This window comes from Triticum aestivum, chromosome 2B (assembly GCF_018294505.1).
Source record: "Triticum aestivum cultivar Chinese Spring chromosome 2B, IWGSC CS RefSeq v2.1, whole genome shotgun sequence".
Taxonomy (NCBI): Eukaryota; Viridiplantae; Streptophyta; class Magnoliopsida; order Poales; family Poaceae; genus Triticum; species Triticum aestivum.
The window spans coordinates 480,408,817-480,423,570 of record NC_057798.1 but is presented as its reverse complement, the minus strand read 5'-3'; the positions used below and the strand labels follow the sequence as shown (position 1 = coordinate 480,423,570).

Below are 14,754 nucleotides of genomic sequence, written 5' to 3'. Positions count from 1 at the left end.
TTCCTGGCACCGGCGATGTTCTACTCGCTCCCACCATGATAAGCCATCCTTTGGCATATGTCGCTCCCAACCTCTGACATTGACGGAGTCGGTACCTTCGTGCATATCAATCAAAGTATCCCAAATTTCCTTTGCATTCTCAAGACGGCTGATGTTGTTGATTTCTTCGGGGCATAATCCGTTGAAGAGAATATCACAAGCTTGGGCATTGTATTGCAGCATCTTCAACTCTTCCACGGTAGCTTCATGGTTCGGTTCTCTCCCATCAAAGAATTCATTTTGCAAGCCAATACACACAATAGCCCAAACGATGGGGTTATGTCCAAGATATGCATTTTCATCTTATGCTTCCAACTAGCAAAATTTGTACCATCAAAGTAAGGACCTCTATGGTGGTAATTTCCCTCTCTAGACGCCATACTCTCCTAGGTTGTGAAACCAAGGCTATGACCACCAAAAGCTCTGGAAATCAAAGCAAATGGAGACCAAAGTTCTGATACCACTTGTAGGATCGAAAGTATGTCTAGAGGGGGGGTGTGATTAGACTACTTGACCAAATAAAAATTTAGTCTTTTCCCAATTTTAGTTCTTGGCAGATTTTAGCAACTTAGCACAAGTCAAGCAATCAACCTACACATGCAATTCTAAGAGTATAGCAGCGGAATGTAAAACAATTGCATATGAAGGTAAAGGGAGGAGTTTGAGGAGGCAAACACAATGTTTACACGGAGATTTCTTATCCATGGTTCCGATAGGTGGTGCTATCGTACATCCACGTTGATGGAGACTTCAACCCACGAAGGGTAATGGTTGTGCGAGTCCACGGAGGGCTTCACCCACGAAGGGTCCACGAAGAAGCAACCTTGTCTATCCTACCATGGCCGTCACCCACGAAGGACTTGCCTCACTAGGGTAGATCTTCACGAAGTAGGCGATCTCCTTGCCCTTACAAACTCCTTGGTTCAACTCCACAATCTAGGAGACACCACTCTCCAAGAAGTAACAAATGGTGTGTTGATGATGAACTCCTTGCTCTTATGCTTCAAATGATAGTCTCCACAACACTCAACTCTGTCTCACCGGATTTGGATTTGGTGGAAAGAAGATTTGAGTGGAAAGCAACTTGGGGAAGGCTAGAGAACAAGATTTATGTGGTAGGAATAGAATATCTTGACCTCAACACAAGTGTAGGTGGTTCTCTCTCAGAAAATGTATGTTGGAAGTGTAGGCATGTTCTGATGGCTCTCTCCACGAATGAAGAGTGGGTGGAGGGGAATATATAGCCTCCACACAAAATCTAACCGTTACACATAATCTACCAAACTCGGTGGGACCGAATCTTGAAACTCGGTCAGACCGATTTAGTTCATAATGTGACCGTTAGGCATTTCGGTGGGACCGACATGTCAACTCGGTGGGACCGATATGGTTAGGGTTAGGGCTTAACATAATCTCGGTGAGATCGATTACACAAACTCGGTGAGACCGATTTTGGTAATAGACAAACAGAGACTTGGTCAGGCAAACTCGGTGGGACCGATTCGCTCATCTCGTTTGGACCGAAACGTTATGAAAGGGAAATAGAGGGTTTGCATTGCAATCTCGGTGGGACCGATCGCTCATCTCGGTTGGACCGAAACGTTACGAAGGGAAACAGAGAGACTATAATCCCATCTCGGGGAGACCGAAATCCCTATCGGTGAGACCGAAAAGACTAGGGTTTTTGGCAATGGCTATGTCAACTGAACTCGGTGGCACCGGATAGACAGTTTCGGTGGCGCCAGGTTTGACTTTTGGTTTGAGACATATGTGGATGTGAGAAAGTAGTTGAGGGTTTTGGAGCATATCACTAAGCACTTTCAGCAAGAAACTCATTAAGCAACACCTCACCCCCTCTTGATAGTATTGGCTTTTCCTATGGACTCAATGTGATCTTGGATCACTAAAGTGGAAAATGTAGAGTCTTGTGCTTTGAGCTTGAGCCAATCCTTTTGTACTTAGCATTTTGAGGGGTCCATGTTTCTCATCCATGCCATGCGAATCATTGAGCTTTCCTGAAACATTTATCTTGAAATAGCATTAGCTCAATGATTTATATGTTGTTAGGAATTACCAAAACACCCAAGGATAGTTGCACTTTCACCTCCTGGCGGCGCGCCCAGCACCGAGCGATGGGGATCCTGGTCGGGCGAAACGACGAACCCTAGCGTTCTGTGGCAAAGCAATCTCCCGATCCAAAACGACATCGTGCGGCGCAGTATAATTCACGTATGAAGGACTGGTTGGGTGGACTGCATGCTGGGACACATACCCAGACATCTCTAAGTTTGAACCGGCGCGATCAACCTCAGGCCTATCTTGGCCCAGTAGTTGATTCAAACGGGAAGATCTGGCCGCCCGGATCTCTGCTGTCCCAATGGTCGCCGGCGCTTGCGGCTGCGCCACTGCCCGGTCTGTTCTCTTCTTCTTTCTAGTGACCCTTGTCCATGAATCTGGCAAAATGAAATCTGATAATGTAATTGGTGCAACACATACCTTGGGGATCGGACCTTTCCATGGCCGAATCGCGAATGGCTCTGTCCGCCGGTGAACAATCCGGCGAACCAACTCTACCTTGTCTTGAGGTCGTAATCCCTACCGTGCCGGATCATCAATTGGAACCACGTCATCTACAATCGTAGCAACTTCCTCCTCCGAATATTCGGGATTGAAAACCTCGCAGATCACATCCGAAGGTGTTGGCGAATACATCACCGGCGAACCGCCGGTGAAGTCTCCGTCTTCATCCTCCTCCTCGTCAGCGTCCGCAAGCGACCCGAATCTGCCGTCGACCCGCCCGAGGTTGTGTCCAGGAGCGCCGGAGGCGGGCGTCTGGAATGCGACGATCGCCGCGGGCGTTGCCCTCGTCCCCTTCGACCCCATCATTGCGTTGTGTCGAGTAATGGGTCTATATGTGAAGTCCCCCTCATCTAGTTTATATTATTTACCGACACATAAACTTTACCATGGTTGTTGGTGGCCTCATTTAACTTCTGGTGTGTTTTTGACAAAAGTATACTATGCTGTTATCTTAGAGAGATGCCATGTAGAATAATTTGTGAGGCGGAAAAGAGAGAACATAGACCATTGACTTCTCTTAGCTAAGAGATAGTCTCTTTTGTAAAAAGATAAGGCATTTCATTCAAATGTACGAGATATTTTTTCTAAGAGAAGGAGGTTTAAACCCCTGGCCTCTGCATCCAAGGATGCATAGATTCATTTTTATTATATTATTCAATAGAACCTGCCAAAACAAATATATAGACCAACCTAAAGCCACCTTCTTGGCGACCTTTGTCATTACACCTACAAGCTTCATCATGTGCCCTGACCTCGCAGCAAGTATACGAGATGTCTTCTCTTATTCACATGTTCTTGAGTTTTAGCTTTAGTTGCCCAATAAGAGTAAATGTTAAGAGGTAACACTAAGAGATAATCCACTATGTATAATATATTTTGCTCCCTTCTCTAAATGACATGGAATATATATAAAAATACGTCTTATAAACTAGATGTATCTAATTATGTGGTGAGAGATGATCTCGTAATTAATAGGGTTTACAAAACCAAAATCTCTTAATTAAGAGAAGGCAAAACTTTTCTTTTCTAGTTTCTCTTCATTTCAGCATTTATCCTATGTTTTTTTTAGAAAAGGAGGATGTACCCCCGGCCTCTGTGCTACTCCAATCCCCTTGACGAAAGGGTGCCAAATGTCTGAGCCTAATACCAAACAGACATTGCATGAAAGCCTAACAACATTTATCCTATGTGACACACTATTACATGTCTAAAGCTAAGGCCGTACATGTCCGAGGAGACGGGGACCATACATACGCATGCAATCATGCATATCTCTACATGGTTCGATCAGGGGCTTGGCTTTTGCTGGGCTATGTACCCAGTACATACCAATGTTAGCTAGGTAGATTGATCTAGTGCATTCCTAATAGGACATCGGCCATGTCTGTGGCTATGAAAGCCTACCCGTGTTGGCCCTTGGACCCGTGCTGCACCGCAACTGCATAGGAGCGCAGCCAGCACAGTGCCATGCACATACACATCGAACAGTTCCGAGGTGAAAGCTAGCTATAAGGCGGAAACGGCACGGGGACATGTATATCAGTAGTAGATGTGTAGGGTGGTCATTGATCGCGAGAGCACTGAGCAGGCAACAGGCCAGGAAAGAGAGGCGCGGATTAACCATCCTCGGCAAGCATGCATGCAGCAGGACGCAGCGTCTCAGGCAGTCAGGCTCAGGCGCCGGGCGTTGCGTTGAGTGCCGTCAGTTTCATAGCTGGTTTTTACTGCAAATATGTGTCCATGGAGTGTGCACTGTTTGGCTTGGTCTCCGACAGGGCAGCCCCACATCGACCCCCGGCCTCGCCATAATATCATGGCACCTCTCCGGGGGAGGGAGCTGCCTGATTGATTGCCACATTGTGGATATCCACTTCCAGTTTTATTTGTGGGTTCTCTCTTGTACCTGAGGTAGCTAAGCCTGTCGCCCGGCGCCGGTTGCGACATGGACATGGGGAGGGGGATGGGGATGGGGATGGGGATGGGGATGGGGAGGGGCATGGACAGGGAGGAGGGGCTCAACCTCAGCTTGTCACTGCAGCGGTCGCCTTCGTCGCCGCCGAGATTCCAGGCGGTGTTCGCCTGCTGCTACTGCCCCAGGAAGTTCAGGAGCTCGCAGGCGCTCGGCGGCCACCAGAACGCGCACAAGGTCCAGCGCAACCTGGCCAGGCGAGGCCGGGACGCCACCACGGCGCTGTCGTTGGCGGCGGCGGGAGATCAAGGTAAGGCCGTCGTCGATGACGACAGCGCTCCGCTGCGCCCAGCAGACCCCGACGCCGCCGACGCGTGGGGAGGTGGGAGGGTCTACCCTCCTCATCGCCAGCAGGGCTCGGGAGCAGCCTCGTCCGGTGCGGCTAGAGGCAACGAAGAGCTTACGGATGAGATGATTGACCTGTCCCTGAAGCTATGATCGCTCGATGAAGGAGCATGAGCTAGCTAGCTTGGCCCGAGCGGCATGAAGTTCCCCTCTTCCATTTGTTTCATTTCTGCGCGTCATTTCTTGTGTGTTTTTCTGCTATCGCTTATCAGGTTAATTGTTGTTGTTGGCTGGTTTCTGCTATGGGCTTGAAACTGTACTCGATCTTCAGGTATCTCCATGCATGGATTGTTAACTACACTGATCAGAAGCCTTTTATGGAACTGTTTGCAGTAATCTACTACCCCCTCTGTAAATTTATATAAGAGCATTTAGATCACTATTTTAGTATTCTAAACAATCTTATATTAGTTTACAGAGGAGTAGTTCTTGCCTGTAAAGTGTAAATGACTAAATGTGTGGTCCTAGAATAACGTATCTCTTGATAAATCTAGAGTAAGTTTGAACTCTTTATATTCCCAGTTCTGCTTAACTAATTAAACTACCTAGCTGCCTCCTTGTTGCTTCAAGGGTTTATCATGATCAGTTTAATTCTTCCGGATTTACATGACCAATCGCCATTGGTATCGCCTTGTCCTAGGGAACTCCTGATTACATATATCCCGCAAAAAAAAAAAACTCCTGTTTACATATAGTGAACAGATTACTAGCACTGCACACTATCTAGTATGCTCACGACAGACAACTGTCTCAGATGAGACGCCTTAATTTTTGCAATTTACATCCTTGCGTGATATAATATATATGCTTAATTATAAGAGAAACATGCGCATTCTTATGTTTTTTAGGGATTTCTTTTTTAGGGAAGCATTCTTATGTTTTTTAATTGAGAGGCAATGCGTTTGGCCGGTGCTTTCAGTATATTGATTTACATCCTTGCGTGCTATAATAGTATAATATGCCTAATTTTAGCAGAAGCATACGCACTTTCTTTTGTTTTTAAATTGATTAACAATTCGTTTGGCCGGTATTGGCAGTATATTGATTTTTGTGTGCTTAGATATAAGCTAGTACTGCGTGGGGTATTGGCTGTTTCCCATCTGGGTATTGGATGAACTGGAACACACTAGAATGACAGAAAGTCAGAAACATAGAAGAGGAACCGACACTGGGCTTATAGTGCATAAACCGACCAGATCATTGCCGAGTACACTAAACTGAGTGTAACACTCGGCTTACTGTACGCCAAGGTTATTTTAGCCTTTGCCGTGTATTTTGGATACTCAGCCTCTTGTGTTTTTCCTGTAGTGTTGGAGGCATCTCTTTTCTTCCTTTTCTGATTTAACCTAGTGACTGAATGCTGACTAACTATGCTGGCAAATCCACCATGAAAGAACAACATCACATCAGAGACCATGACGAAAGAGCTGCGCGCTCATACATGCGTCCAACGCCGATAAGGGAGAAAAGAGGCCATATAACACCATATTTTCTTTTAGAATCAGGCCATATAACATCTGCAAGGTATGAAAATGCCGCATGGCCGCTGCGTGCAGAGCGGCCTTGTTGCCTGTAGGGTTTTCGGCATTGAATATAGTGACTATATATTCTCAGTCAGCATACAAATAGCAAATCCGCTAGGAGTGTATATACAGTTTTTTTCGGGTCAATAACTCCTATGCTACATCTTTCCTGGGCATTGGATGGAGTGAGATGTTGTTCGACAGAATGGCTTTGGGGCTACACTTTTGAGCGAGTAAATAGCCCCCACAGGACATGGCCCTTAAGTTGAACTGATGCCCTCATTAGCTGTTATGGGCTGGACCCATAATTTATTCACGTAAGCGCGGGACCCATCACTTGTCCAGTAAGAGCGGGACCCACCTCTTCGCCCGTGCTCGTCCGCCCGCCGCCGCCCATTGCTTCCCCTTTCCCCATTCTTCCTCTTCTCCAGCGACCTAGTCCAGATATCCACCTCCTCCGCCACGCACTCAAAATAGCGTCAGCATGGTCCAGTGCCGCTCACAAGGTGCCCGTCATGCCCACGCCCAGAGCCTCTAAAACGGTGGGTCAGTATGACTGATGAGAATGAAAATTTTGGGCACGAATTTGTGAAGTGCTTGAGCAAATCAATGGCAGGAAGGGATGGCAAGGTTAGATCTCAGTTCTTAGCCCTTTCTTTCACTGTCGTTTGCTTTGATTTCTCCATATTTTGTTTTTCCCCTTGAATTTTGAATTTAGGGTTCATGTTGTTGTTTTCAGATCCTGAAGAAATGCACACATTTCGAGTGGACGGATAATTATGTTGAGAGGATTTTGTTCGAGGGCTACGTTGATTCGAGCGGGGCCACAACCTGGGAGCTCAATTTGGGCGGGGTGCTGCAGATGGAGAATTTTGGGAGCTCGGAAAGAGGGGCGGGCAGAGTCGTGCCGATGGCGAGCTATGTGCGCAATGCTGAACCGCACTTGGCGTCTCAGCTGACCGAGGAACCGAAGAAGATCAAGAAAAATCAATTGGAGATGATCAATTTGCAGAAACAAGCAAATATCATGGCAGGGGGGTTTATTGTTTTGTCATTGCTCTGTTTATGTTTTACTTGCTATTCATCCGTCATTAGAGGGGCCATTTAGGTCTATCAGGACATAGGATGCGATATGTGCGCCATGCCAAGTTCTTATAACTGAATCGAAGCAGAAATATTCAGTGTTCATGCTATGTTCTTATTCTTCAGTTTACAGAGTGCACACCCCCCAAATTCAGAAACAACAAATCTTGTTGCCAAATAGATGTTGGACCGTGAGAAAATAACCAGACCCAAATTGAGAAAAGCCCACCCGCGTAGGGGCACCAGCCCAGTTTTATAGCATAGACGCACCTATGTTAAAAAAATGCTTTCACTAAATCATAATAAAATGTTGCTTCGGCAAATAAACCTTTAACAAACATATGCTTCTTTACTTGTTTTTTCTTTAGCCAAATTTTTCTGTCGAATAAATGTTGGGCCGTATGTATTGTACTTTTTGTTTTTCTTTACATATTTGTTGTGATTATTTTTATGCATGTCTATGGTTCCATGAAACCCAAATTAAATGGGGATATGTGAAAGCCTCGGAAACCAATTTTGGAAATGATCATGTTAAAATTCGATTCAAATAGGTCGAAGAAAATGTTCCTATTTTGCTCTGAAAATATTGACCAGAGGTAAAATTCGAACCAATATTTTTAGGAGCACATAAATATTTATTTGGGCATTTGAGTTACAATAATTATTTGCACAAATAAAATTGCACCCTACACCTACTAGCTACATGCATGCCCGCATGCAGCACACCAATATATGATTTTTTTTTCTTTTTGCAAAAACATTTGGGTACCCATACACTTGCATGTCCATAGTGGAATCATCCTTGTATTAGTAACACATAGATCAACTAGATAGAATATCAAGCAGATATATCAATTAACCAATATCAACTAGATAGAAAATACAAAAACTAGATAGAACACTTTGTGAGTATGTGGGTCATGACCCATGATTTGGCCAACATTGTGAAGACCGTTTGTGTGGCGTGCTGAATGTGGTGTAGCAACACAAGGCAACACACAAATAATAGCACGAAACGGGTACAACCCGTAGCAACCCAAAAATAATAGCACGAAACAAAAATATAAAAATAAGAAACCCAACAACAATATAAATAGTAGCACAACTGATAGTTCCACGACATAGATAGCATAGCCTTACAACTTAATAATAGTAGCACACAAACATAAACGATTACATCTTAAAATACTAAAATGATAGATAGAGAGCTAGAAGATCGGGGGCACCAAAAGGGTTCTTCTCCTTCTCCTCCTCTTGGCGAACGCCACCTCGCTCCTCCGGGCGCCCTTCACACCTAGTTGTCGATGGGGTACGGGAGGGTGTGCATGCCGTTGTAGGTGGGGAAGATGTTGTTAAAGTCGATGAAGATGTTGTGGGTGGTGAAAGCAATAAACTCACACCCACACCAAAACACTCGACCGAGGAGATGGAAGGCATCAAAGGGGTTGGTGAATGTAGCGAGGAGCTCAACTGCAACGCCATTGTGATTGATCTCCTCAACCTAGAACATACTTGGAGATCCACGGGGGATATGGCGGTAGCTGGCCGAAAGGAAGACCTGCGTGAACTCCCTTGCGCCCCTCCACCTTGAGACCGCCCACACCCTAAGGGTGTTCTCTACATAGACGCCGGCGGGATAGAACCTCTCCGGCACGATAGGGGGGGGTAGCGGTAGGTTGGGCCATTGTACTGCATGGTGGCTTCGGGACCCTCTACTTTGTGGAGAAGAAGGAAGAAGGAGGGCAGATGGGGGCAGATGTGAGAGGATGGGATTGGGGAATGGATGAGGAGGGAGGGGAAGACGATAGGTATGGCTTAAATAGCCCTAGTGCGACATGTTTTTTGATATTTTTTTGAATGGTTTCACCGGGTGGAAGTAATGACCGGGCGGCGTTTGGTGGCATCGGGAGTGTGTACACACGCATGGGAAACCAAAGGCTGCACCGCATCAATGGGGGGCTGCATCAATAGCCCCGCTGCGACATTTCACACGTGCACGCGTCTGTGCCACTGGTCTGTGGTCATGGGGTCACGCTGACCCATTCTTCTGTGCGTGTGCCACCCGTGCATGGATGCATCGTAGGCTCCGATCGAGCATGGAAACGTAGCCTGCTGGCTAGGGCCTGGCTAGAGGAGGCATGGTTCGGTCCAAAGGTCCAAAGGGTGGGCTTCTTTCACCAGAGCCCAACGGCAAGCCCACTCGCCGCAGGGCAAAAATGTGTTTATGAATCCAGCAAATCAGAGCGTAGCGCGCGGATCGCTGATGTGTAGCACTGCATGATGATCCACACCATTGAACATGCGGTGATCCAGCGATCCAGAGTTGAGGCGAGGGGAGGGGGGTTATCCAGCGTTGTCGACTGCACCTAATCATAGAGCCTCACGTGTATCAGTGACGTAGCCCTAGCGCCTTATCCAAGCCGTCCACTAACAGACATCCAGTGGCGCGGAAGGGTGCGGGGTTTCAGATGGGGTTTTGAGGGGGTTTTCAGGGGTTTTAAGGGCTAGGGTTGAGCATAACTAATTCAAAAAATCATAAAAATAAGAAACTTGCACTCATCATCGTTTTATGTGAGTGAGTTGCTGGGATAAATAAGAAACTTGGTCTATGGGTATTTTCAGGAAAAACCCTTCACAAAACATAGCTATCATGAACGAGGTTGCATGGGATTCAAGCTAGGGTTTAGGGCTAAGCATGTCATAATTTATCCATACGATCACATATTGGGCATGGACCCTATATTTGCACACTAGATGTCGAGTTTTGGTTTTTGGCCCATTTAGAAAAGGTCGAAAAAATGGCTTACAAATGGGGTGTTTAGCCTAGCTTCGGAGCTCATTTGGAGCCCATTTTTTGTGACTAGTGTTTCACATCAACAATAAGTGCTCGGATTGATTGCTTAACATGCTTATATATGACTAATATTTGAGAAAGCATTGTAACATCAATACCACATACTAAACAATTTCAAATTTGAATTTTGGGTCAAATTTGAAATTCGGCCAGAATTTGAATAGCATTACACGAATACCATTTTACACAAATTGAGGCAAGTTTGTTATTCTACAACACACAACCATTAGACAAGTTTGACAAAAGAAGTTTTCACTTCTTCTTACCACTCTATTACTTCTTCTTCTTCTTACCACTTTTTTATCCTACCACACCTAGTTCACTCAAAGTCTTGGTTTTTTTAACTGGAGTAGCTGGGACCGCTTCAGTTGGCACCACAACATCTACATGAGGGTCAGTTTGCATTACATCAACTCCAGTAGCTTCAATTGGTAATACAACTTGCAATATAGGCTCAGTTTGCGGAACATCTGCCGCAACAGCTTCAGATTGCAGAACATCTGCCGCAACAGCTTCAGTTTGCACCACATTCTACAGCACATTGATACGTCTTCAACGTATCTATAATTATTTATTGTTCAATGCTATTATATTATCTGTTTTGGATGTTTAATGGGCTTTATTATGCACTTTTATATTATTTTTGGGACTAACCTATTAACCGGAGGCCCAGTGCAAATTGTTGTTTTTTGCCTATTTCAGTGTTTCGCACAAAAGGAATATCAAACGGAGTCCAAACGGAATGAAACCTTCGGGAGAATCATTTTTGGAACAAACACAATCCAGGAGACTTGGAGTGGACGTCAAGGAAGCAATGAGGTGGCCACGAGGTAGGAGGGCGCGCCCCCCACCCTCGTGGGCCCCTCGTTACGCCACCGACCTACCTCTTTCGCCTATGTATACTCATATACCTCGAAAACATCCAGGAGCACCACGAAACCCTATTTCCACCGCCGCAACCTTCTATACCCGGGAGATCCCATCTTGTGGCCTTTTCTGGCACTCCGTCGGAGGGGGAATCGATCATGGAGGGCTTCTACATCAACACCATAGCCTCTCCGATGATGTGTGAGTAGTTTACCACAGACCTTTGGGTCCATAGTTATTAGCTAGATGTGTTCTTCTCTCTCTTTGATTCTCAATACAAAGTTCTACTCGATCTTCTTGGAGATCTATTCGATGTAATTCTTTTTGCAGTGTGTTTGTCGAGATCGATGAATTGTGGGTTTACGATCAAGATTATCTATGAACAATATTTGATTCTTCTCTGAATTCTTATATGTATGATTTGATATCTTTGCAAGTCTCTTCAAATTATCAGTTTGGTTTGGCCTAGTAGATTGATCTTTCTCGCAATGGGAGAAGTGCTTAGCTTTGGGTTCAATCTTGCGGTGTCCTTTTCCAGTGACAGCAGGGGCAGCAAGGCATGTATTGTACTGTTGCTATCGAGGATAAAAAGATGGGGTTTATATCATATTGCTTGAGTTTACCCCTCTACATCATGTCATCTTGCTTAATGCATTACTCTGTTCTTATGAACTTAATACTCTAGATGCATGCTGGATAGCGGTCGATGTGTGGAGTAATAGTAGTAGATGAAGAATTGTTTCGATCTACTTGTCACGGACGTGATGCCTATATACATGATCATGCACTACAAAGAATACACTTCCGTGATGATACGTGTTTGTCACAGTAGGTCGTGTTTTCTATCATGCATGTACATCCATGACGATTATATGAAAGAATCAAGATAGTCATACCTGTGCTGTCGTAGAAGTGTTCCATGACATTACCAATATTATCATCACGGAAGTGTCCACTTCCATGACGATAAATCGTGCATCACAGAAGTGCTTTCGTCAAGGGTGACCGACACGTGGCATCCACCGTAACGGAACACCGTTAAGCTATTGGGTCGGGTTTTGGATCCGATAACCCGTTAACTGCCCCGACCAATGGGGATTTTCCACGTGTAAAATGATCATTGGCTGGAGGAAACATGTGTCGGCTCGTCGTTGGGACAGATGTCATCCACTCATTGGACAGAAGGCGCCTATGATACGTCGACACGTGGCACGACCCAACAGAGGCCCATTTCTATGAAAAGGCCGGCCCGTTTGACTTGGTCAAAAGGTGGCGGGCCGGCCCATGGAAAGCATGTTAATGGCCTATTCGCATATAGCCCATTTACAACCCGCTAACCCAAGGCCCGTTACACCCTATCCGAATTAGGCCCAGTAGCATCATCTGGCCATCCAATATGATTCCAGCCCGTTTTCACTTCTGGCCCATGTATGGCCCTTGACGTCTTTCGGCCCATAGAGGCCCTATGTAACTCTTGGCCTATTAACGGCCCATGGTGAAACTGGCCCATAATGAACAGTGTATCACTTTACACCCATTAACAGCCCGTGGTGAAACTGGCCCAATAATGAACAGTGTATCACTTTACTCCCATTAACAGCCCGTGGTGAAACTGGCCCGTAATGAACAGTGTATCACTTTATACCCATTAACGGCCCGTTATTCTGTTGGGCCGTTTCCAACCCATGTTATCTTTCGGCCTTCTCAGAGCCTATTTATTCTTGGGCTCATTTCCAGCATTCGTTGACTTACGACCCTTTACTGTCATTTTCTGCTTGTGGGCCAAATTGAGCCGTTTTTTGGTTCATTAATACGTTGGGCCGTTTTCATAGCGTCATCAAATACGGCCTATTAACGATGGCCCGTTATGGTCGGCCCATGAACGGACGATTCCAACTCTAGCCCATTTACGGCCATAATGCGGCATGTTATTTGCCCATGTTTGGCCAATCGATCATACGACCCGTATAAGGCCCATTGATGATACGGCCCGTAGAAGGACCATTGTTTTTACGGCCCATAGAAGGCCCATTGTTTCTACGGCCCATAGAAGGCCCACTGTTTCTACGGCCCATAGAAGGCCCATTGTTTCTATGGCCCGTAGGAGGCCCAGTGTCACTATAGTAAATATTAGCCCATGGTTATTGTGGCCTAGTTTTAAAAAATAGGTTTTTGCAACCACTAGCAAACCGCGGAAAAAGAACCGCACTGACTACAAGCAAACAAATAAACAAGACAACAAGGAAATAAATAAGCAAGCAACTTACGCTAGGCTATCACGGCTATTACACATATAACGTCCACTGGGCATCAAAGTTCACCACCAGTGCAAATATAGGGAACAAAGCAGCATATAAACGCCGCAGCAAAACAAGTCCAGAACTGAAACCACTTCAAAAGAGTTCAAGAAACAATATCCTGGGTACCCATAATGCTGGCAAGATGCTTAGCAAGCTTATTAACTTTCTCTTGTTTGGCGCTTAAATCCTCCAGCGCTTGCTGTTGCACAAGAAAGTACGCATCTGAATTTTGCAAGGACTTCCTCAGTCCTTCGGCTTCTTGGCGCAGCACAGCTGACTGATGCCTTTCAGCTTGTAGCTGAGACTGAAGAAGCCAAAGTGATTCAGGCAGAGAGTTCGAAGAGCTTGTGCCAGCGGTACTGGCCAGTAACTCGAACACTACATCAACGCAGGACTGTGGGGTTTTCTCACTTTCTACAAGATCGTTTTGATCACCTTTATTGGAGACCAACTGGGTTGTCTCACTATCTTGAACCTTATCTGCATTACTTTCTCTACCATTGCATAGTGGGGTGCTCTTCTCCAATATTTTGTTTGCATACTACAAGAGAAATAAGCAGACACATCACATGTTTAGCTTGTAGTATACGAAACTCATTTTGGTAAACCGGTTCAGTAGTAAGGTGGACATGATAACAACATGAAACAAACATATATCTATGTACTATGGTCACTGTATTGTCCATATCATTCTAGTTTATGTTCCCTAATCAAGATAGAGACACAGTTCAACTCATATATTTTTAAGACACAACACCATAGATAGAATATAAGTGTGAGAAACTACACAACATTGGTAGCACTTGTAATGTGCATCACATGAGAACATAACTGTTTATACAACTTAAACTGAAATCAACATGGAGCAAGAAGTTAGAACATCAATCCAGTTAAAGACATAGGTTTAAAACATACCTATTGCGCCATTGGAGTTTCAATTGGATCCTTCAAATTCGAAAGTAGTTGGTATGAGTAAATACAGTGATGCAATAGCAAAGGAGTATGGACCATAGCTACGGAATCTGACCTGAGAACAATTGCTCTTCTGCTTTAAACGTGGAGTTTGGGTTAGCTGTGGTGGTCTTCATGCTTTGGGCACCGCAGTAGCTTTACAAAATGCTCGTGTGGGGATACTCTGTGGTGGACATGGTGCTTTGTGAACTAGAAGTGGGTTACTATCTGCTGGGGTTGCGG

At 45.3% G+C, this 14,754-nt stretch overlaps 1 protein-coding gene across 1 annotated transcript; it reads left to right on the top strand.

Annotated features, from left to right (window-relative positions):
• The first annotated feature begins 4,415 nt into the window (after window positions 1-4,415).
• Window positions 4,416-5,439, top strand: LOC123041441 (zinc finger protein STAMENLESS 1-like). Its single transcript, XM_044464051.1, has one exon. It carries the CDS (start codon window positions 4,562-4,564, stop codon window positions 5,024-5,026), a length of 465 nt encoding a protein of 154 aa, XP_044319986.1. The 5' UTR covers window positions 4,416-4,561; the 3' UTR covers window positions 5,027-5,439.
• The last annotated feature ends 9,315 nt before the right edge of the window (window positions 5,440-14,754 follow it).

Excerpts from the sequence above, each read along its gene's own strand:
- LOC123041441 (XM_044464051.1), top strand. The coding sequence starts at position 4,562 with ATGGACATGGGGAGGGGGATGGGGATGGGGATGGGGATGGGGATGGGG.